The sequence below is a fragment of the Schistocerca americana genome, chromosome 2, assembly GCF_021461395.2.
Source record: "Schistocerca americana isolate TAMUIC-IGC-003095 chromosome 2, iqSchAmer2.1, whole genome shotgun sequence".
Lineage (NCBI taxonomy): Eukaryota > Metazoa > Arthropoda > Insecta > Orthoptera > Acrididae > Schistocerca > Schistocerca americana.
In genome coordinates this window covers 607,170,570-607,192,619 of record NC_060120.1, presented here as the reverse complement: position 1 = coordinate 607,192,619, position 22,050 = coordinate 607,170,570, and the positions used below count along the sequence as shown (strand labels likewise).

Genomic DNA, 22,050 nt, shown 5'->3' with positions numbered 1-22,050 from the left:
AGCAGAACAACATTCTTACATCAAGCAATAAAAATAATTTTATCTATTTTGTAAAATAATGACCACTTTCCAATAGTGAGAGTCACAAATGAACTAACTTTGCTCACTTCTAGTATTAGAAGACATTTAACAACCGTCAAACCACTACTTTGATATCGATGCCACATAGTTTCAAAGGGTGGCACTACCACGAGACACTGATGGCAGCGCCCTCTAGCTGGTGCTGTGCAGCTCGACGAGCTCCACGACTGCTTCAGCCCATTTGATCAGGTGCAGTCACCCAGGACACTTTGCTTCAACTTCGCACCACCTTGCAAGTTATGTAATATGTTTGCATATGTTCATCCACTAGTAAAGGTGCTTTAAATGTATCTGCAGTACCGAGAGATTAGTACCTTTTCCTTTATCCTGTTCCTTACCCAAGCGCCGCCTCCCAGGTGGGATACAAAAACTACAATAGATTTTACCACACATTTTAGAGGCACTGAAGCCTACTGGCTTTGCAGGTCTCAGTAAAACCTCAGTTCCCATAACAAATTTGTGACATCTTCATACAGGCAGCTACTCAAATTTTGATACAGTCCTGCCACCCCACACTCACCTACCCGTCCACCCCCTCAGACCCCCACCCCTCTGAGTGCGCTCACAAACTACAAAACAAACAAATTGTATTTTCAAAAAAAATCTACACACATGATTAACCATAACTAGATTAATGAACATTATAAGAAATTACCATCACAAACTGTCTGGTACCAACAAGAAATGAAACAGCAAATGAATACTGAACACTATATGTTTCTCAGCAATCGAAATATTATACTTGCAAACCCTTTTCATAGACAAACGAAATGAAAGACACTAGTGAAACAAAATCGCTTTGGTGACAGTTGTATACAAAAACTTCAAAGCTTGGTAAACTAAAATAATGTAAGAAAGCTCCTACAAACCATGTAGATGATATCCTTGTTCACCATTGTGGTATCTGCTATCACCACCTCCATCATATGCTGTAACATGTCCCATACTATGTTTCGTTTCATGTAGTACAAAACCACCTCCTATATTCCCAAGAAGTTGCGGTGCAGGGTACGTTGGAAGCTGCTGCTGAAGGTGAATTGGTGCAGGTTGCTGATACCTGAGAATTAATAAAATGGTGTTTTACTGCAACGTAACAACTTTCAAGCCTTATCCGCTTCGAAATTCCTTGACAATGATATATTAATGAATCTTATTGCTGCTGTTTCAAACCTCCTAAAAAAGCTGAGTACCTTTAGAAACTTAAACCAACAGGCCACCTCAATAATGAGCAGTTAACACTATGTTTTATTTTTTCTCCACAGACAGGCAGAGGGGAAGGGGGGAGGGAGTGGGGGTGGTGAGGGAGAGGCGGCGAGGGTGGGAGGGAGGGAGGGAGGGAGGGAGAGGCGGCGAGGGAGGGAGGGAGGGAGGGAGGGAGAGGCGGCGAGGGAGGGAGGGAGGGAGAGAGGGAGAGAGGGAGAGGCGGCGAGGGAGAGAGGGAGGGAGGGAGAGGCGGCGAGGGAGGGAGGGAGGGAGAGAGGGAGAGAGGGAGAGGCGGCGAGGGAGAGAGGGAGGGAGGGAGAGGCGGCGAGGGAGGGAGGGAGGGAGGGAGAGGCGGCAAGGGAGGGAGGGAGGGAGGGAGAGGCGGCGAGGGAGGGAGTGAGAGGAGTGGTGGGGAGGGAGTGAGAGGAGGGGCGGTGAGGGAGTGAGAGGAGGGGCGGTGAGGGAGTGAGAGGAGGGGCGGTGAGGGAGTGAGAGGAGGGGCGGTGAGGGAGTGAGAGGAGGGGCGGTGAGGGAGGGAGAGGAGGGGCGGTGAGGGAGGGAGAGGAGGGGCGGTGAGGGAGGGAGAGGAGGGGCGGTGAGGGAGGGAGAGGAGGGGTGAGGTGGGGGGAAGCAGACGGTCAGAAAGAGAATAGGAAAGGGGCAGATGGGCATAGAGAGGGACGCAGAGTCCGGGAGAAATGGACTTGGAGAAGATGGGAAGGAGTACATACCCAGGCAGGTACTCAGCTAGTTTTCCTGGTCCTCATGTTTTACTTTGGTTTCAATGTCATTTGTAAATGCATAAGCCCTGACAATGGTAACTTTGTGGCCATATTTTGAGTTCTTTACAGTCTTTATCCTATCATCAATTTCCTCCCAGCATTTGGTATCTCTTCTGAGCTTCTAATGGACAGCTATTGAAAGCCCTCTCTTGGCTCTTTCCTTGTTTCTAACATCACTGTAAAAATGAATGTCATATGCTTATTTTCCCTTTTCCTTCCCTTTACACCTTTGTTTCATTAAGGAAACACACATCTAACTGAAAACTTCATTGTTCTTGGAATACTTCTCTTTTCTTTGTACCCAAACCCTGCGCTTTACATTCATCTTATATTGTTTTGATCTTATCAAATTAATTTGCAAGCCAACTTCCAAACCCCCTTTTTTAAGTTCTTCCATTTGTTGTTGAAGGTTATCTGCACTTTCATCAGAAAAACTAAGGTGGTTCAGGTATGTCCCATCAATATATATTTATTATTTCACCACTTTAGGTATGTGGAAACTTCGTCTAGGACTAATGAGTATGGTTTTTGGATATGGCATCTCCTTGCACTATCCCTCTTTCAAGTGTGAATTACTCAGCATTCTGGTGATGTTTATTGGAACTTGGCAAATGAAATCTTCATCATATTAACATATGTCAAATGAATCCTTCGTTTCTCAAGGTTGTAAGTACAAGTATCATTAAAGTAACATCAACGGCGTTATCAAAATCTAGGAACACCAGATGAAACAACAATTCATATTCATTACTCTGATCTGTAATGCATTCACAAGCTGCAAATAGTCATTTGCACTATATCCACTTCTAAAGTCAGCTTGTTCCTTTGCGATCCAGTGTAGTTTCTGTGCACCTGACGATATTTTAATGAATATCTTTTACATTATGGACAGGGGGCTGATGGGTCTTATTTGATGTCACGCTTTCTTGCATCTCATGAAGACCAGACCCCACATTCTGCAAGTTCCTATTATATCCATTTGCCTCCAGTTTTAACCATCTCAATTGAAACATCATTGACCTCCAGTCATGGTTCCATTCTTCATAACTTAACTGGCTCTCCCTGTCTCATTTGTCATTACTTCCCAAATATAATTATTTTCAGAATGAGGTATTTGTGTTCTTATTCATGTCTTGAACAACACAAGTTTGAATGACATCTTTCAATGCTTACTCAGTTGGCTTGTTGCCATTAGTTAATGTTTTGTTTGCAATCTTGACTGATAAAATAAGGTATCCATCCAACATAAATTTCTGTATTAATATTTTTCTTTCTTAATGGTTTCATCACACTCTCTCAAATCCATTAAAAGAAACTGACAAATTGTTTTGTTCGACTGAGCATAATCTATCACATTCCTATTATCATTTGCTTAATATCTAACCACCTTTACAACACCTGCTTTGTTGAATATGACATATCATTTTCTTTTGCTTCCTTCCTTTGCCATCTGCACATGTACCTTTGTGCAAGAAAGCCGATTTGTTAATTCAAATGCAAAACAATAATTTCTTCTGAAGCAGTTTGAAAAATACTATTCAAGCGGAACATCTCTCACAAATATTACGAGGTAAAGTCTCCTGATAGACATTATATTACATTATTTAGTTTCGTAAAAAATATTAATAGTAGTGACATTCAATTTTTGGTAAAATATGATTATATGTAACATTAAATCAGATTGCTTGCTGAATAAAAAAGTACCTATGTGACAGGAAATGCAGTTAGCACCATGGAGCACAAGGAAATTTAATAGAACAACAAGACGCAGGAAGCATGTCCAAAAACATGAGGTGGGAATTGCTTATATGGAAGGAACAAACTTTGTAAGATTATCACTGTATGTCTGAAAATTCTTAATTTCAGTGATGGTTAGTAACACCATTACTTTTAACACATTTTATATAACATCAGTTGCATCATTAGCCATGTGTGTATGCTGTAGCAGATTTGCTCTTAAAGTGTACATCTTTTTTGATGAACATTTAAAAACATGAAAGGAAACATTTGTATCAGGATAAGAAAATGCCAACTAGCATGAGATTGCAAGCATTTATCAAGAAATTTAGCCACATAATTGCAGTTCGACAACTGTGAGATACAAAAAGTTATTTCACTGTCTTGTTTAACACTTTCTTTGAAATCTGGAACAGGATTAACAACAAATTCATCCTTAATTCTTGTTCTATCACTGTGGTTCACTAAAGCTAAAAGATGGCTGCCAGAGTTATTTTTATTATGACATCTTGATGAGAATGAGTCGTATGCACATTCATAATAGTTTATCTGTCTTGCAACAAAGATGTATACATCAGTGGTATTAGAGTCACAAGTGTTCAGGAAAGGAATATACATAGCATCACAAACTACTGCTTTGGTGTTGTTAAACACTACAAAGAAGGAAATAACTTATACTTCTCCTCCTACGAAGATTCCCTACACACTACACTACACTACACTACACACACACACACACACACACACACACACACACACACACACACACACACACACGTAATAAAACATTTACTAGACTTTTTCATCCAACTTCTTGTGTATGATAGATAAGATTAAATTTGAACATTGGTATTTACACAGCCTGTACTTTTAGAAAAACCATTGAAAATACTGGAACATCTGCAAACTCTCATGTAGCCCCACTGACTGCTAAAACACAGCATAAACTCCTGCAGAATGAAATATATCTTAAAAAATAGATATTAAAATCTGAAAGTGAATAGTTTCAATTATAGAAGCAAATTAAAAAAAAAAAAAAGAACCTGGTTGTATCTGTCCATGAAGGCCGTTGTGGAGATTCCTGGTAGCTCACTAATTCTGGAGGTAAAACAGGAGCTTGTTGTGCCCAAGTGCGCCGTTGTGGCTGTGGTTGTGACTGCGGTTGTGTCTGCAGAGGTGAAAGATTTTGAAACTGCTGTTCATGAAGGAAGAATTGGCCATGGTGATGTTGCATGAGCTGCTGCTGCTGTTGCTGCTGCTGCTGTTGCTGCTGCTGTTGTTGTTGGTGTTGTTGCTGGTGCAGCTGCTGTTGCTGTTGGTGTTGGTGCTGCAGCAAGTCCTGCATCTGGTGTTGCTGCTGGTGCTGAACCAAATCCTGCATCTGGTGTTGCTGTGATGCCAATCTTTGTATATCAGCCTGGAGCTCATGTAAACTTGAATTCATCCTAAAACAATATTTTTTCTCATTTTTAAGTATTCCTGATATTATAATTATGTGACAAAATTGAAATTACTTCTTGCTTACATTTTTTCCAGGAACAACTGTTTCCCGAGTTACAAAAGTTTTTAAAACAATATATGAGTAAGGCTACAAATATCGTAAGAGCTAAAAAAATTGTGTATAACATATATTTAATGTTCTTTAAAAACTTTTGATTATCCACACACTAGTGTAGAGAATTTAGATGATAAAAGTAACTTCAAACCCAAAATGAAATCATATGTGCTTGACATCTCTTTCTACTAAATAGAAGGATTTCAGAAAACATTGTAATAATAATAATTTTGTGTGTGTGTGTGTGTGTGTGTGTGTGTGTGTGTGTGTGTGTGAGAGAGAGAGAGAGAGAGAGAGAAATTATGAAAACCATGTTAATGATATGATGAGAAGACAAAAGTGGTAAGAAAGAATGTTAAGTATGTAAATTTGCACTTTGCTCTCCACACTGGAATAAGGATGGAAAAGCGAGTTTGGCAGCTATCAGTATCTTTTATGTGCCTAGTAAATTGTGTAATCATAAACTGGACAGATATTTTTTAAAATATTTTACAAATAATCTTTTTCAACTCTTCCAGTATCCAGTGTAATTTGAGCAATCTTACACAGTAGGCTCAATTTTTAAAAAAAGCTGCAAGTAAACAAAGAAGAAACATGTTTCATTATCCACACTGAAGAACTATAACATTTTTCACAGTGGTAAATTACTTTAAGAGCAAATCTGAGAACCATCACTGGAGAAAAACTGATGTGCTTATAGGTCTTGAGCTACACATTTTAGAACCCAAGTTTACTAGACTTTTTTATTTGAATTACTGTTTCTGTCATATCTCTGAATACTTATAATTCCTCCTGGGGACACCCTGTGTATGTTCAATTATCTATCGTCATGCCTGGAAGTAAGAGACATCCTACCCCTGATGGTCTCCACCCCTCCTAGAATGGTCTTCCACATCCTACCCAATGTACATAACATTGTGGTCCATTCCTATTCCACCCCCATTCCTAACCCATTGCCACAGGGATCATATCCCTGTGGAAGAAACAGGTGCATTATCCCCCAATTACTCATCCAACAGATCCTCCTCTGCCCCTGTCACAGGCTTATTGTATTCAATCAGAGGCATGGTCACCTGTGAAAACAACAATGTCATACCAGTTCTGCCATAATCACAGTACAGAATCTAATGTGTGTATGATCACAAATTGGCTGTCCACCAGAATAAATGGCCACAACCAAACTGTGGCCAAGAACAGAGTTGATCACCCAGTGGCGAAATATGCTGCTGAGCACAACATGCTCGAATTCAATGGCTGCTTCACAACCCATGACACCTGTATCCCTCCATCCAGTACCAGCTTCATTGTCTTATCAATTCTGATGTTCTAGCTGACAGACGCTTATTGCTCACGGTCTAACTGATACAAGTATCTGTAGTAAAAATAGCATTTTGTTCAACATATATGCAATTAAATCTGGTAATACGGGTTTCCGTCAGTAGCGAGTACCTATCCTGCATACGATTCAGTTAGATAATAATTAAATGTTGCCCTGGCCATTTTGTGTAGGCTCATTATTGTAGTGATGCCATTGATGACAAACTCCATAAAGTTCTTTTAACAGTCACATAATGCTAAAAGTATTAAGAAGAATAATCTCAATAAACTGAAAACAGTGTCTTTTAATATTTTCCAATTTATATAAGGCCAGAGGTACAGTTTTTTTTATTAATAGTAATATCTATAAATGTGTACGCTGCCATTGCATATAGGCAGCTATCCTGGAGCATCAAGCCCCACTGAAAAAATAATTAAGCAATTCATTTAATGGATTATCGTGTAATATTAAAGAACGACTTTTAATCCATCATGAGTAAGATGGATGTCTTCATGTTGGGATACGGATGACATTTCTGGTGATAGCACCCTGAGAAAAATTAGCCGTGGCTTTTAACAAGCATTTCATACAATAGGAATAATGGCACAATTATCGTTGTATGAAGCAGTATTTAATTTAAATTCATTTTAAAAAATTATGCGATAATGCACGTCATGAAATCTAGTCCTTGACACTTCTACTGTTCTACATCTACATACATAACTCCAGGAGCCATCACATTGTGCATGAGGGAGGGTATATTGCACCACTATTATTCACTTCCTTTCCTGTTCCACTCACAAATAGTGAGAGGCAAAAATGACAATCTATATGTCTCTCTATGAGCCCTAATTTCTCCTACCTTCATAATCATTATGCAAAATGTTTGTTGGCCACAGTAGAATCATTCTGCAGTCAGCTTCAAATGCTGGTTCTCTGAATTTTGTCAACAGTGTTCTTCAAAAAGAATCTCTTAGTCAGTGGTTTCCTTCACTCCTAAATTGTTTACATTGAGCACATGAAATAATGAATAAGTTTCAGTTGTGATTGGATTCACTACTTCCTACCAGACAGAGCTCAACAAGCCAGTCAACAATGTCCCAAGCTAAGCAAGGCTGTTTTTAGTCGATCATGTTGTTTGTAGGTCGATCTGAACATCATAAGCCCACAGTGAAACACAGAATGACCTGCAGAGAATCAACACTTGGTGCAAGATGTAGCAGTTATGTTTAACATAAATATATGTACTATATTGTGCATAATTAAGTAGAAACAACCACTATTGTTTGATTACAAACAGAATAGTAAGAAACACAGTGTCTGGGAGCAAACATCTGGAGCGACCTACGTAAGTGGATCGATCACATAACAAAAACTGTTGGAAAACAGAAGCATCACTAAGATTCACTGGAAGACTTTTTAGAAAATTTAAATATGACAATGGAAATTCCTTTGTGGGGTATGAATAAGCGAAGAGATAATGGTAAGAACTTGTTGAAGAAATGAGGTACTGAGCTGTCAGTAGGTACATACACAAGGCTGACAACGGTTTCGGTCTTTTTTATGTGCCTCAACTCAGGAGGTTAATTCATTCATGAAGGAAATGGGTTACAAGACCTATGTTTGATTGTTTCTTTAGTATTGCTGGTTAATCTCTGTGACCATTATCAGTTAGCATTTATAAAGGAGATACAGAATATCCAAAGAGAGTGGGTACATCTAGTAAATAAGAGAATTTCAAGGCGATGCTAATCCAAAGTCAGTGGAAAATGCTACAATTCTGCACTTGTGTTCCAAGACAAGTGAAGCAACATATTACTTCCTTCAACATGCCTCTCACAAGAGGACTAAAATGGGGAGAATCAGGTTTTATTAACAGTCTGCCTTCCCATGCACCATTCATTAATGAACAGAACAGAAGAAAAGGGGGGGGGGGGGGGGGAGGATTTGTAATGTGCCCTACTACTTGCTTTATTCTTTTTTAGTAACAGAGCACTTTTTTGTTTCAACACTTCAATTATTTTTAAGAAAATAAAAAGTGCCAATGCTCCTATCTTTCATCGTGATTGAACAGTAATAAGATAGAAATGTCACGACTCACTGTCCTGCCATTTGGAAAAAATGTTCCCCAAACATTCGACCTACTGTATCAAAGGAAAACAAACACATAACTGAGGTGCAGTTCATGTGTTTACATGTGCACTTTAAGCCCAACAGTCGGTGCTGTTTCCGTGATCGGAGCTATATAGACTTACACAATGTATACAACACTTGGGAGACGTGAATGTGGTTCTTGCTTATGGCAAACATTGCCAAGTTAGAGTGACAGTGCAGTTGTATGCTGGAAAGTGTCAAGATTGTTAAAAGGTTTTAAAAAATTCAAGAAACTGGAAATGTGAAGAAAAAAAAATTGCAAAGCAAAATAATAGCAACTGATAAGAGATATGCAAGTAAAATTTTAGCAATGGTAACACAACCCACATGTCACTATGAGGCAGCTTGACTATGTGAGAGGGCTTAGCCACATGACTGTTCTGCAATACCACTTCCAAATCATTCCTTTTTTTCGCATTTTGCTTCATCAACGACTTTCAAAATCTGTTACAGTTCTCCAAAAGGCTTCTACGAAAACTACAATGTGAGACTGTGCTTCTATGTAACATACTGTTTACGCATGAAGCACTGTTTACCAACCATGGGCAAATCTAAATAACCATAAATATCTACAGTTCCTTACAGACATGCTTGTGCAGTTATTGGTACATATTCCAGTGGATATAAGGCATTTCATAAGGCATCAACATGGCAGATGATGTACATACTGGTGAGGTTAAAATGTTTAAACTGCACTGTTGACAGTTCCTCAATTTTGCATCAAGCTGAGAATAGAGACGAATGACACAAAAGTCAAATCCCACTGAACCTGACCATATCTGAGAATCAAGAAAACCAAGGGACAGAATCAGGAAGAGGTGAGAGTGAGGTAAAAGTGTAAAGGTGGATGAGTTGACCCACCCAGAAAGCAGCTGGAGGTTGCTCCGAGACTTGTTAAGTGACGGGAGAAACACCCTCTGCATCTGACTGTGGCTTTTCATACCCTCTTTTACAACAAAAAATGTAACTACACAGATAAGTTGATAAAATCTCAGAAAAGAAAACAAACATTGATGATGAGACAATAAACAAACAATAGATGTCAAAGAATAAGAAGAAGAAGAAGAATTAAAAATGTGGCACCTGATCTGTAGAGACAGGGGCCCAGCCTCCGCAAATAGGCTCTTCACAGGGTTAATTCAAGAGGCACCTGTTGCAAGTTGGACTCCACAATGGTGTACTGTGTCCTTCATCCGCAACATTGAAGGTGATTCTGAGCCATGCACCAAGTTACCATAATCACGATGGGACAGGATCTGAGCTTTGTAGTGTCACAGAAGTTTAGAGTGGTCTGCTACCCAGCTGGTGTTACTGAGACAGTGAAGAGCACTAAGGTGAGACCAGCACGATTGCTTAATGTTGTTGAAGATGAGGAAGCCATGTCAATTGGGTATCAAAGTACAATCCCTGTAAGTGATAAGACTCTACCACATTGAGCACTTGGTCACTGACGTAGAGTTCTGGTTCTGGATGGACAGTATGACAGTGACAATAGTGCGTGATAGATGTCTTGGTGGCATAAAACTGGAAGCCATGGGTGAAAGTCCAGGCCTGTGCCTTTTATATGGCAAACTGCAGTCAGTGGTCAGCAACACCCCCAGTTAAGGAGCAATAGTCGACGCAAAAGGTTTCAGCACACAAGAATGGTGACACTGTAACCCCACAGCTGCAGGTAGACCTTTGATCGCCACCAGAAAGAGGCATGCTCAATAAAGAGCTCTGTGTGACCCTGTTCTCTTGTTGGTGGTGGGTACTGTGGGAAGAACTAATTTTGAACTGGAAAGTACAGTGGGACAAGAAGTTCCAGATATAAACTGGGAGGGGGGCCCCTTCAGATGCAGGGTAGCGAGAATGTGATGACACCATGTAATGTCATAAGCCTTTTGTAAGTCGAAAAAGATATAGATAAAAATGTTGATGCCAGGCGAAAGCTAACCAGATTACAGACTCCAGGCAGACCAAATTGTTAGCAGTAGAATGGCCTCGGCAAAACCCGCCCTGGGATAAAGCAAAAATCCCCAAACCTAAAGGTACCAACACACCCGTTGGCTCACCATGCGTTTGAGCAATTTGCAGAGAACATTTGTGAGGCTAACTGGGAGATAGCTGTCAGTCTCAAAGGGGTGTTTACCCAGTTTCAGTACTGGGTCAGTCAGGCTCTCTCACCAATGATGGGTCAGGAACTCACCCTCGCTGCTCCAGATACAGTTGAATATGGCAAGGATGTGATAAGTGTTTATTTGGCTGTGTGTGCGGTCTGGCCCTGGAGTTGAGTCAGGGCAAAGGGTGAGGGCACTGGCAAATTCACTGGCAAATTCCCACTCACTGACTGGAACACTATATGGCTCCAGGTGACATGTAGTAAATGGTAAGCGAAGTCATTCTACCCACTGTTTAACGACACAAAATGCAGGCTGATAATTCTCAAACAAAGAGGCTCAAGTGTAATGGAAAGCAAGAGGTTTGGCGACAGCATTTCAGGTCCATGAAGACGGGACTGGTGACCACAGAGACATAACATCTTTGCCCAAACCAATGAATGAGGGATATGTGGTCCAATGGTAAAAACATACCGTTCCCAGCATTCTTATATCTGTCATTCATGAGCCAGCGGACCGAGGAATGACGCTGTTTAAAGGCAGTGAGGTGCAGCATTGATTAATGTCACTTGTTGCATTGGAAAGACCATCTACGACCTCTAATGGTCACGTTGATTTAAGGTGGCAAAAAGACACTGTCTTCAGAGGGGGTGGGGGGGGGGGGGGGGAGGGTGGGGGGGGGGTCATACGGTAGAGGGGACTGCTACATCAGCTGCCAATAGAATGGCTGCAGTTGTGCTCTGGACAGTCACATCGGTAACTCCATGTGGCAGGGTGTGAAGGGTGGCGGATCATCCCAATCAGCTTTGTAGAGAGACCATCTGCATGGACACCCTGGCGAATGATGCCAAGGGAGGGTCAGGACAATCTGAGAAGAGGACCTGGGCTGCAAGGGGAAAGATCAATAGTAGAATAAGATCCATGTGCTCCTTCTTGGAGGACTACTACTTGTCCTTCATATCATTAGATGATTTTGCCTTTACAAGTGCTTGTCTGTCCCATATTCTGGGACAGAGGAGGAACATAAAATCTTACAACCCGCAACCAGTGTCTGCTTCAGCCACTGGCTGTTATCTTGGGGCAGGTTAGCAGACTCCTGGGAAGGGAGCATCCGACGAGACCCCTTCCGGGTATGAGGTGCTGGAATAAGACGTTAACTGGGGGGTTAGGGACCGTCATCCAAAGTGGTAGGGAGTACACACTCTCAAAGGGGGTGTTGGTTGGTTGGTTGGTTGGGAGGAGAGGACCAAACTGTGAGGTCATTGGTCCTGTCGGATTAGGGAAGTATGGGAAAGGAAGTTGGTTTTGTTCTTTCACAGCAACCATCCCAGCATTTACCTGAAGTGATTTGGGGAAACAGGGGAGAACCTAAATCAGGGTGGGCAGATGTGGGTTTGAACCTTCATCATCCTGATGCAAGACCAGTGTGCTAACAACTGCGCCATGTCAATTTGGCAGCTCTAAACATTAAAAATTACTAGAAATGACACTAACTTTGCCACACTGCCTGCTTTAACTTAACAAAAACCACTCCTTGATATTTACTCATTCTGGATACATTCAGGCTTGCTTGTCTTAGCTGGCGTATTCTGTAGAATGCATTAATGAATGAGGTGAGAGCTAAGATTGATCACACAAATGAATATGAGACCTACCACTAACATGAGTTCAAACTTTCAGATTAAGAGAACTTACTGTGCAATAGACTGCTGATACTGCTCCATATCCATATTTTCAATATCAGGAGTCTTCCTTTCTTCTATGTATGGTGCTGTATTGTCTAACCACTTATGTTCAACAGAATTAACATCTTCTGATATCTCCTGATGAAGGAAAGGAGAAATACATACTGCTATTATTTAACAAATAACATTTCATTAGATGTTTTTGTACACAATGACTAGTTCAGCTACATTAACATCTGCTGCAACTAAGAAACTAGGAAACAAAATTAAATGAAATCAGACAAAAAATTAAATCTGTGAAAAGCAAACTGCCACATTTAAAACAAATAGACAGTTTAACTAAATAATTGCCTAACTTAAATATGTTATAAAAATGTTGATTTGTAAAGATTTGGAATTAACATTGTGTTAGTCATGTTAGTGGTGTTACTACAAGCAACAGAATAACGGCCAGAAATGTTAAGAAGGTAATTAGGTTCTGGGTATGAGTGGCAAGTAAAGAGGTGTTAGCACAAATAAAAGGAAAAAGTGTCAGACAGTGCTGAGAGGGGTATCTGTTCCACAGAATCAACGCCATGAACTAAAAGCCTTATATTAGATGCACAATTGAGACTAGAGGTGCCAGTGAAAAATTACACCCATACCTGCAATGAGTAAGGTCTCTGGGGTTTAGCCACATTTTCTACCATGTCTCCATTTGAATCCTTTCCAGAATCTGAATCTGGAGTTTTTACAAGCGTGTTCTTGCCCTGAAAGCATGTCATGGGTTATCACTCGAAAAATCCCTACATATCTGAAACTATGTAGGATATATACAAAGGACATTTCTACATCAAATTTATATTCTCCAGGTTTACTAGTGACCCTAAGATCTGGTGAGGATAACACTTTAATTTAATGAGTGGTGGCCTTAGTGTTAACTAATTGTCTTGAAATTGAAGAGTTTTACGGTACAGGCCCAAATGAGCTTGTAGGATGTGCAACTTAGAAACTGAAAATTTTGAAGTTTTGCCTTGTACAATTTACATTTAAAAGAATAATGTTTATTTCAATATATGGGCAAGAAACACTTTATTTCCACGATCAGCCATTCTTCGTTCCCTATACCTATATATGAAGGTCCAAATTTTTACAAATATATTACATAAGGAAAAATCAAATGAAGCAAAACAGAACCATCACCAAAAAGAAACAGTGAAAAAAATTATTGTTTATAAGCAGATAAATAAAGGAATAACAGTAGTTGTGACTTCCTTCATTTAAGAAACAATAAACTCAAATGACTTTTCCTTTTAATGGATCTGCTAACATGCTCCAGAAATTAACCAACACCAGATAAAAAAATATTTAAAATAAGAAATATCATAAAATATGAAGTATTACTCGATTATTAATTTAGTCAACATTTCATTTTCTTTCCAAGCTTCGAACAAAAGAATATGAAACAAAGTAAAAGCACATTAATGAGAAATAAGATATATTTTCACAGTAATTTTCAATCGAAATCATTTAGAAAAATGCTATCACAGGAATTCATGTAGAATACTGGTTTTTATTAAGCTTTTATATTGTGCACTAATATTAAACAATATTGAAGTGATTGCTTGAAAATGTTGGTTTTACTTTGATATACACTGCAGCACTTTTCCTAATCATGGAGCAGGAAACAAAATTACACTCCTGGAAATTGAAATAAGAACACCGTGAATTCATTGTCCCAGGAAGGGGAAACTTTATTGACACATTCCTGGGGTCAGATACATCACATGATCACACTGACAGAACCACAGGCACATAGACACAGGCAACAGAGCATGCACAATGTCGGCACTAGTACAGTGTATATCCACCTTTCGCAGCAATGCAGGCTGCTATTCTCCCATGGAGACGATCGTAGAGATGCTGGATGCAGTCCTGTGGAACGGCTTGCCATGCCATTTCCACCTGGCGCCTCAGTTGGACCAGCGTTCGTGCTGGACGTGCAGACCGCTTGAGACCACGCTTCATCCAGTCCCAAACATGCTCAATGGGGGACAGATCCGGAGATCTTGCTGGCCAGGGTAGTTGACTTACACCTTCTAGAGCACGTTGGGTGGCACAGGATACATGCGGACGTGCATTGTCCTGTTGGAACAGCAAGTTCCCTTGCCGGTCTAGGAATGGTAGAACGATGGGTTCGATGACGGTTTGGATGTACCGTGCACTATTCAGTGTCCCCTCGACGATCACCAGTGGTGTATGGCCAGTGTAGGAGATCGCTCCCCACACCATGATGCCGGGTGTTGGCCCTGTGTGCCTCGGTCATATGCAGTCCTGATTGTGGCGCTCACCTGCACGGCGCCAAACCCGCATACGACCATCATTGGCACCAAGGCAGAAGCGACTCTCATCGCTGAAGACGACACGTCTCCATTCGTCCCTCCATTCACGCCTGTCGCGACACCACTGGAGGCGGGCTCCACGATGTTGGGGCGTGAGCGGAAGACAGCCTAATGGTGTGCGGGACCGTAGCCCAGCTTCATGGAGACGGTTGCGAATGGTCCTCGCCGATACCCCAGGAGCAACAGTGTTCCTAATTTGCTGGGAAGTGGCGGTGCGGTCCCCTACGGCACTGCGTAGGATCCTACGGTCTTGGCGTTAATCCGTGCGTCGCTGCGGTTCGGTCCCAGGTCGACGGGCACGTGCACCTTCCACCGACCACTGGCGACAACATCGATGTACTGTGGAGACCTCACGCCCCACGTGTTGAGCAATTCGGCGGTACGTCCACCCGGCCTCCCGCATGCCCACTATACGCCCTCGCTCAAAGTCCGTCAACTGCACATACGGTTCACGTCCACGCTGTCGCGGCATGCTACCAGTGTTAAAGACTGCGATAGAGCTCCGTATGCCACGGCAAACTGGCTGACACTGACGGCGGCGGTGCACAAATGCTGCGCAGTTAGCGCCATTCGACGGCCAACACCGCGGTTCCTGGTGTGTCCGCTGTGCCGTGCGTGTGATCATTGCTTGTACAGCCCTCTCGCAGTGTCCGGAGCAAGTATGGTGAGTCTGACACACCGGTGTCAATGTGTTCTTTTTTCCATTTCCAGGAGTGTATATTATCCTAACGGCAGCAATTCTGTGAAGCATGCAGCTTTATGAAAACCAATTTACCGCAACAGACAATAATTAATATAAAATTAAATAACCTACCTTTGTAACAGCCTGTAGGAATGCAGCCTTCCCAACCTTCTGTCGCTGCTTACTCATTACCAGTTCCATACGCCGCTTCTCACTCTCTATGCGCCGTCTTTTCTCTTCTAATTTCATTCGAATATTGTGTAACTGAGATGCCATTACATGATTATTTGAAGAAGTTTCTTCTGGAAAACAATATAACATATTTTTGCTATAAAAAAAGTAACTAGTGCTTTATTGATGAATTGGACAAATTAAGTCTTTTCAGTCAGCTTTTATTGATGAATTGGACAAATTAAGTCTTTTCAGTCAGCTAAATATATATCTTGATCAACTGTTTGAACCAACACACTTCTTACTCACTACTCCACTATTATATCTAAATGGATTCGACCTAAAGGTTAATGTGAACATCTCAGCACCTTCTTGGTTGGTCTAATTGTGAACGGTATGCCCTAACATTCTTCTAATGAAAGAGCCAACTTGTTTATCACTGCCAACGATGAGTGGCTTGATAACTGTCATAAATAAATCCTTGAACAAACAGATGACACCCAGCTTTGTAATCTGCCACACACTAAAGAAACAACCAAACCTTATTCTTGTATGAGGGATGCACTAACTATTTAAAGGTGTAGAAATGGAACAGCACTTGACCCATATTCAAAAATTGAGGAAAAGGTGACGTGGAAGGGGGGAAGGGGGTGCGTGACGAAAGGTGAGGAGGGGAATGGAGGGTGTGAGAGAGAGGGAGGGGTTCGCAGTGGTTAGGACTGTGGACTTGCGTTCAGGAATAGTAAGGTTAAATTCTTTATCCTAGTTATCAAGACTGATGTTTTCTGCATTTTCCCAAATCACTTATGGCTAATGCCAGGACGACTTAATATTACAGTCACAAAAATTTTCTAAACCACAATTGTTCAGTTCAATCTTGTATGCCTTAAAACAACCATTTTCCTTGATCCAAAGATAGTGATTGCTAAAAATCAGATGAAAATGATCTGAGAAAGGCACACTCAAGACTGCTTTTCCTCTTAATACATTTTAAGGAATACTTTTCAAATTTAAAAGTCTGTGACATCAGCATCACCTTTATCTACAAATTTGTGCAATGCTTTCAGTGTTGCTCAAGTTAAGCAAAGAGTGTATATACTCACTGAGCACTGTAGCTTTATATTACCCGTCAAGTATCTCGTGTAACAGCACAGTGATTTAAAGTGGATTCTGAGCTTGCTTTCAAAATTAAAGCGATTCTTAGAATGTTTATGGAGCAACCGAAGTGGAATTGTGACAAAGGAAAAAGGAAGGAAGATTGAGATTACCGTACCGTCAACACCGAGGTCATTAGAGGGACCACAAGCTTGGATTGTGTCAAGGATGAGGAAGGAAATCAGCTGTGCCCTTTCAAAGGAACCATCCTAGCATTTCTCTGGATCCATTAAAGGAAATAGTGGAAAACCTAAATCTGTATGGTCAGACGTGGGTTTAAATCACTGTCATCCTGAAATTGACACAAAGAAACAATGAAATTAAAACTAAAGTTGCAGTAATGATGACTTTTCAAAAGTGCTCAGAATTTTTGTTATTACCCAATGACCAAATAAAATTCACATTCACTTTAGACTCTTTAGCATGATGCATATGTATAGTGAACTGGGAAATGGCATTGATGTGGTACTGGAAAATCCTAGGTGAAATAAAAACAAAAGAAAAAAGTAGCCACTGAGTGGCACAGAAGCACATAAACATGAGTTGCAATATACTTCTAGCCCCTCTTGAGAATCATCAAAATGAAATGATGGACAAATGCCAATTGTAGTGACAGTAATTTAGTCCATCAGGATGGTACTGAAAGCTTAAAATTAAGACTGCCCTGCAACTCTTGAGTATGTGAAAAATCTAATACTCCTCTTTCGAATCATCTCAAGCTAAGTTTGTTGCTCATGTGACATCAAATGACTAGTCCACACCCGAAGACATAGCTATGATGACTGACCAATTCTGCTGTTACTGCTTCTCTACCATCAACACAATAGTCCCAACCTCCTCTTGTACTGTTGGGTCCACCTCTCATATGGTATCCAGTGGTCAATTCTGCATTACATAGAAGTATCCGGATACTTTTGATCAGATAGTGTAGTGCTCATATCAGCAAAGTTCAGTGGGTGACAAAAATTAGTTGGAGGTGCACTGAGTCAGTTGCATGAAAGTTTAGAAAACAGGGACAGTAGGCACCTCTGAAAGCTCTCCCATATGGGTTGTGATACACAGAGAGAATGTTACGAGACTGTGTACAAAAGAGATATTTATAAAATTTTATTCAGCTTAAAGATCAAAAGCCAATTTAGTACAACATTAGAATACAGTTGATTGCTTTCTCCTGTTTCGATGACAAGCACTAAAGGATTGATAATGTAGTTCCACTCTTTCAGAACTCTTAAGGGGGGAAGAAAAGAAGCTCTGAACCTTCACCAGTGGAAGAAAAATTAAATTAGCATTGTCTCTAAAGTAGGAGGCATTTTGGTGCAGCCAAATGGGTAGCTAAAATAATCACAATCACAAACACTGAATAAATCTTTTGGCTATTAGGCAACATCATTCTGAAGAACTAAGAACAACTATCACACTGATATTTTAACTGACTCTGACCATAAAAAACTGTAAATCTGTAGCTTTAAATATCTGTTGAAAAATTCTGCAACAGCCAATTTGGCAAAACTTTTGGAAATTATGGCAGTGGCACTCATTCATAGGAAAGGGACGCATAGTTTATACAGTGAGGTAAATATGTTACAACGAACATGTTGAATAATGTCATAAATTGGTTGATCAGACATGTTAAATATGCTGAAAAGTGTGTGTGTGTGTGTGTGTGTGTGTGTGTGTGTGTGTGTGTGTGTGTGTGTAAGGGGGGGGGGGGGGGGGTGATGAGGCCAACTCAGCAGAAAGAATATTGAAGGAACTAGGCTAATAAAGTTACACATACAGACTTATCTCAATGGGTGCAGTTTCCATCATCCAGCTGAGTAGAAAGAGCTATGATGAACAACTTAGAACACAGAGCTAGGACCATTTCAGGCAATGACCAACTTAGATCTGAAAGTTAGTCATCTGACAATGGCATTCAGAAGGAACGGGGTATTCTGCCCATGATGGTAACTGCATGCTGTTGAAGAAACCAAGAGGTGATGCCACTTAACCCTGCCAGGTGGATGATGATGATGATGATGATGCTTGGTTTGTGGGGCACTCAACTGCACAGTCATCAGCACCCGTAAACATTCCCAGTCTGCACACAGTCCAACCTAGCTACTTTCATGAATGATGATGGAATGATGGTGACAACACAAACACCCAACCTGGCTGGGAATCGAACCCAGGACTCCGTGATCCAGAGGTAGCAACACTAGCCACTAGACAATGAGCTACAGACGTGCCAGTTGGACTAATACATATTACAGTTCCCATTCTGCAATGCAAAAATTAATAAGAAAGGTGGAATACTACAAGAAATCAGATCAGTCCTCCACTCACCTAAGAAACTTAAAGAAATACTACCACCTGCTGAAGATAATCTCAGCCTGATAGTACCTGTGATGTGTAATATTCCTTGTGGGTGTGGCAGCAGTTACGTGGGGGGCAGTCATGTGGACTTTTGCCAATTGCTGTGTTGAGTATCAACATCACATTTAACACAGCAACTAAAAAAACAAGAATCAGTTGCGGCCAAGCACAGCCTGTTAAATAAGCACAGTATTATGTTTGAATATATGAGAATCCTGATCCACGCATTGAACACTGGGACTCTGTGATTAGGAAAACAGTGGAAATTAAACTCTGTGATAACTTCAGCAGACACACCAAACGCATGGATGTGTGCAATCAACACAGAAAGGGCACAGAGGAAGACTGCCTCCTGTAAGTGGCAGCAGTGTAAGTGGAGCTGGACAGATAGTGCAAATGTAATCTGTGGGTGCAAAGGGTGCCACCTCAGCATATGTAATATCTTTGACGTAATCTAGCCAAACAGCTGCCATCTTATGGACATTAAAGTGGGAGCCTCACAAGTTTCATTATAGTCTTAAAATCTGATGATGCTGACAGAGGCAATCATCAAAAGCTTGGGATTTTGTACCAGAAGACATAAATTACTTGGATATATTGCATTCACCAATTCAAGGACATTGTAATAGTCACCCATTCAATTGAAAACACACACACACACACACACACACACACACACACACACACACACACACACACACAAGGAAGATTAACTGAATAAATAAATTCATAAGTAGCCTAAAGCTGAACATAAAAGATGGAAATCATCAATCCACATTTAGGATAGTTTCAAATTAATCACGTGGCCATCTTGTTTCACCATCAGAAGGAAGTGATGAATGTACAAATTAAAAAAGGAGCAAATATAGAAAAATACCATTATCTTACTGCTACATAAACGAAATTTATCACACAAAAAGAAAAGGATTACAAAACAAAAATCTTAAAAACATATAATAAACCCTGAATGCAAAGAAAAAAAGATTTACAAGAAAAGCTTCACATACAATTGGAAGCTCTGGACGAAATTCAATCTAAATTGGTCAAGAGATCTTACGAAGTTGCCACAACAAAGAGACTGAAGAAACACAGATGGTGGAGTTACCAGTGTGAGGATGCATTAGAACTAATAAAATGAACTTTAATGAAATTATGGAAAATCCAGGGTGGAATAATGACAACATTATGAAAAGGCTAAGAATGCTCCTCACCATACAGTGGAGATTTTGGAAATGCCAATCTTTAAAAAAATAAATAAAAAAAAATAAACAATACTAAAGGTAATCGTGAATTTACTGAAAGACAATGATCACTAACAGCTAAAATTGTAAGATTAGTTAAACGGAAACCTGGAGACGGACCAGCTTTTGCAACTTAATGAGGACTTATAAAAAAAATTAGGTCCTTCTGCAAAACTTTTAAATTTAATTTGCAAGTATACCAACCATCAAACATGAGTTTCAAAGATGAACAAAGAAAGCTGGCCCTAAATAATCAGGAAAATTGGATAATATTGGTAAGGTATTTGTAAGGTATTTTTAAAAACTTCTAAAATGAACCGAAAGAGAAATTCCCAAAGAAAGCTCCATAACTGATTCACAACTGCCAAAATTTTCAGTAAATTTAACAAATTATTAAAGAACTGAAAAGTAAGAAAGCTCTGGGGAAAGGCATCGTCATTGCAGAAGTGTGGAAAAACGTGCATGACAGAACTGTCAAGCAACTACAAAAAGAAATTAAAATGCCTGGGAGACCTAACAAATACCACAAGATTGGAAAATAGCACTTTTTTATCCATTACAAAAAAGGGGGCAAAACAGATACAAACAATAACCAAGGCACGTCTCTCCTCACAGAGAGATACAAAATCCTGTCAAAAGGTTTGCAAAATACATTAGAAAATCAAAAGGCGGAACAATTAAGACAGTACCCTGGATCATGTGTCAGTCAAAAATCTTTATTTATCCTTTATTGATAGAGGAAAAGAAACCTATGATTCAATCAATAGAGATACATTATTCAACATTCTACCATAGTTTGAAGCTGACAAACATTAAGCAACCGTTGACCATTACAACTTCCAAATCAAATTTTTAGATGAGATACCAAACCTTTTCAAAATTAAAACACAGTGAGGCAGGGGGATGGATTGTCTCCATTATTATTCAACTGCATTTTGGAGAAAGTAGTACAGTATGAGACTGTAGAAAAAGAACAAATGTTGAGGGAATATATAAAGAGAAATTTGGAAGAATGGGAAAGAGGATCTTGAAACTGACTGCTTGCCTTTTGTTGATAATTTAGCAGTCTTAGCAGAGAACCGACAAGATGCAACAAAACACTATCCGAGAGGTAGCAGAAAATTATGAATTATAAATTTCATTTGAATAACTGTGTACACAAGCAACTTTAAAAGTGCACCAAAATATATGGAATCAAAATATGGAAAAAATAAAGAAAGCCTCAGAATTTAAATATTTGAAACGAACCAAAGAATAGCTCTGGCTAAAGCAGCTGACAAACAGAGCTCGAAAAATGAAAATGGCACTCAGCTCAAAGAATATGTACATTCTATTCATACAAAACTGAGGAATTACTTTGTGGTGATTAACACCAGGTGTCCTTATATCGTAGAATGCTTTGTCACAAACACAGTCAAACATTTACAAAATTTGAAAAAAAAAAAAATAAT

The 22,050-nt window shown here is 40.1% G+C and overlaps 1 protein-coding gene across 7 annotated transcripts in view; it reads right to left on the bottom strand.

Moving 5' to 3' along the window:
* The window catches only part of LOC124596570 (patronin), a 397,221-nt gene that overhangs the window by 84,049 nt on the left and 291,122 nt on the right, over positions 1 to 22,050 (bottom strand). For 6 of the 7 annotated variants that reach the window (XM_047135757.1, XM_047135758.1, XM_047135759.1 and 3 more), the window contains 5 exons: positions 15,810 to 15,979; positions 13,259 to 13,363; positions 12,625 to 12,752; positions 4,847 to 5,248; positions 951 to 1,138 (listed from right to left, as the gene is read on the bottom strand). In XM_047135757.1, coding sequence (XP_046991713.1) covers positions 951 to 1,138; positions 4,847 to 5,248; positions 12,625 to 12,752; positions 13,259 to 13,363; positions 15,810 to 15,979 — 993 coding nt within the window. The remainder of the gene's footprint in view (positions 1 to 950; positions 1,139 to 4,846; positions 5,249 to 12,624; positions 12,753 to 13,258; positions 13,364 to 15,809; positions 15,980 to 22,050) is intronic. The other variant, XM_047135760.1, reaches the window with a different exon arrangement.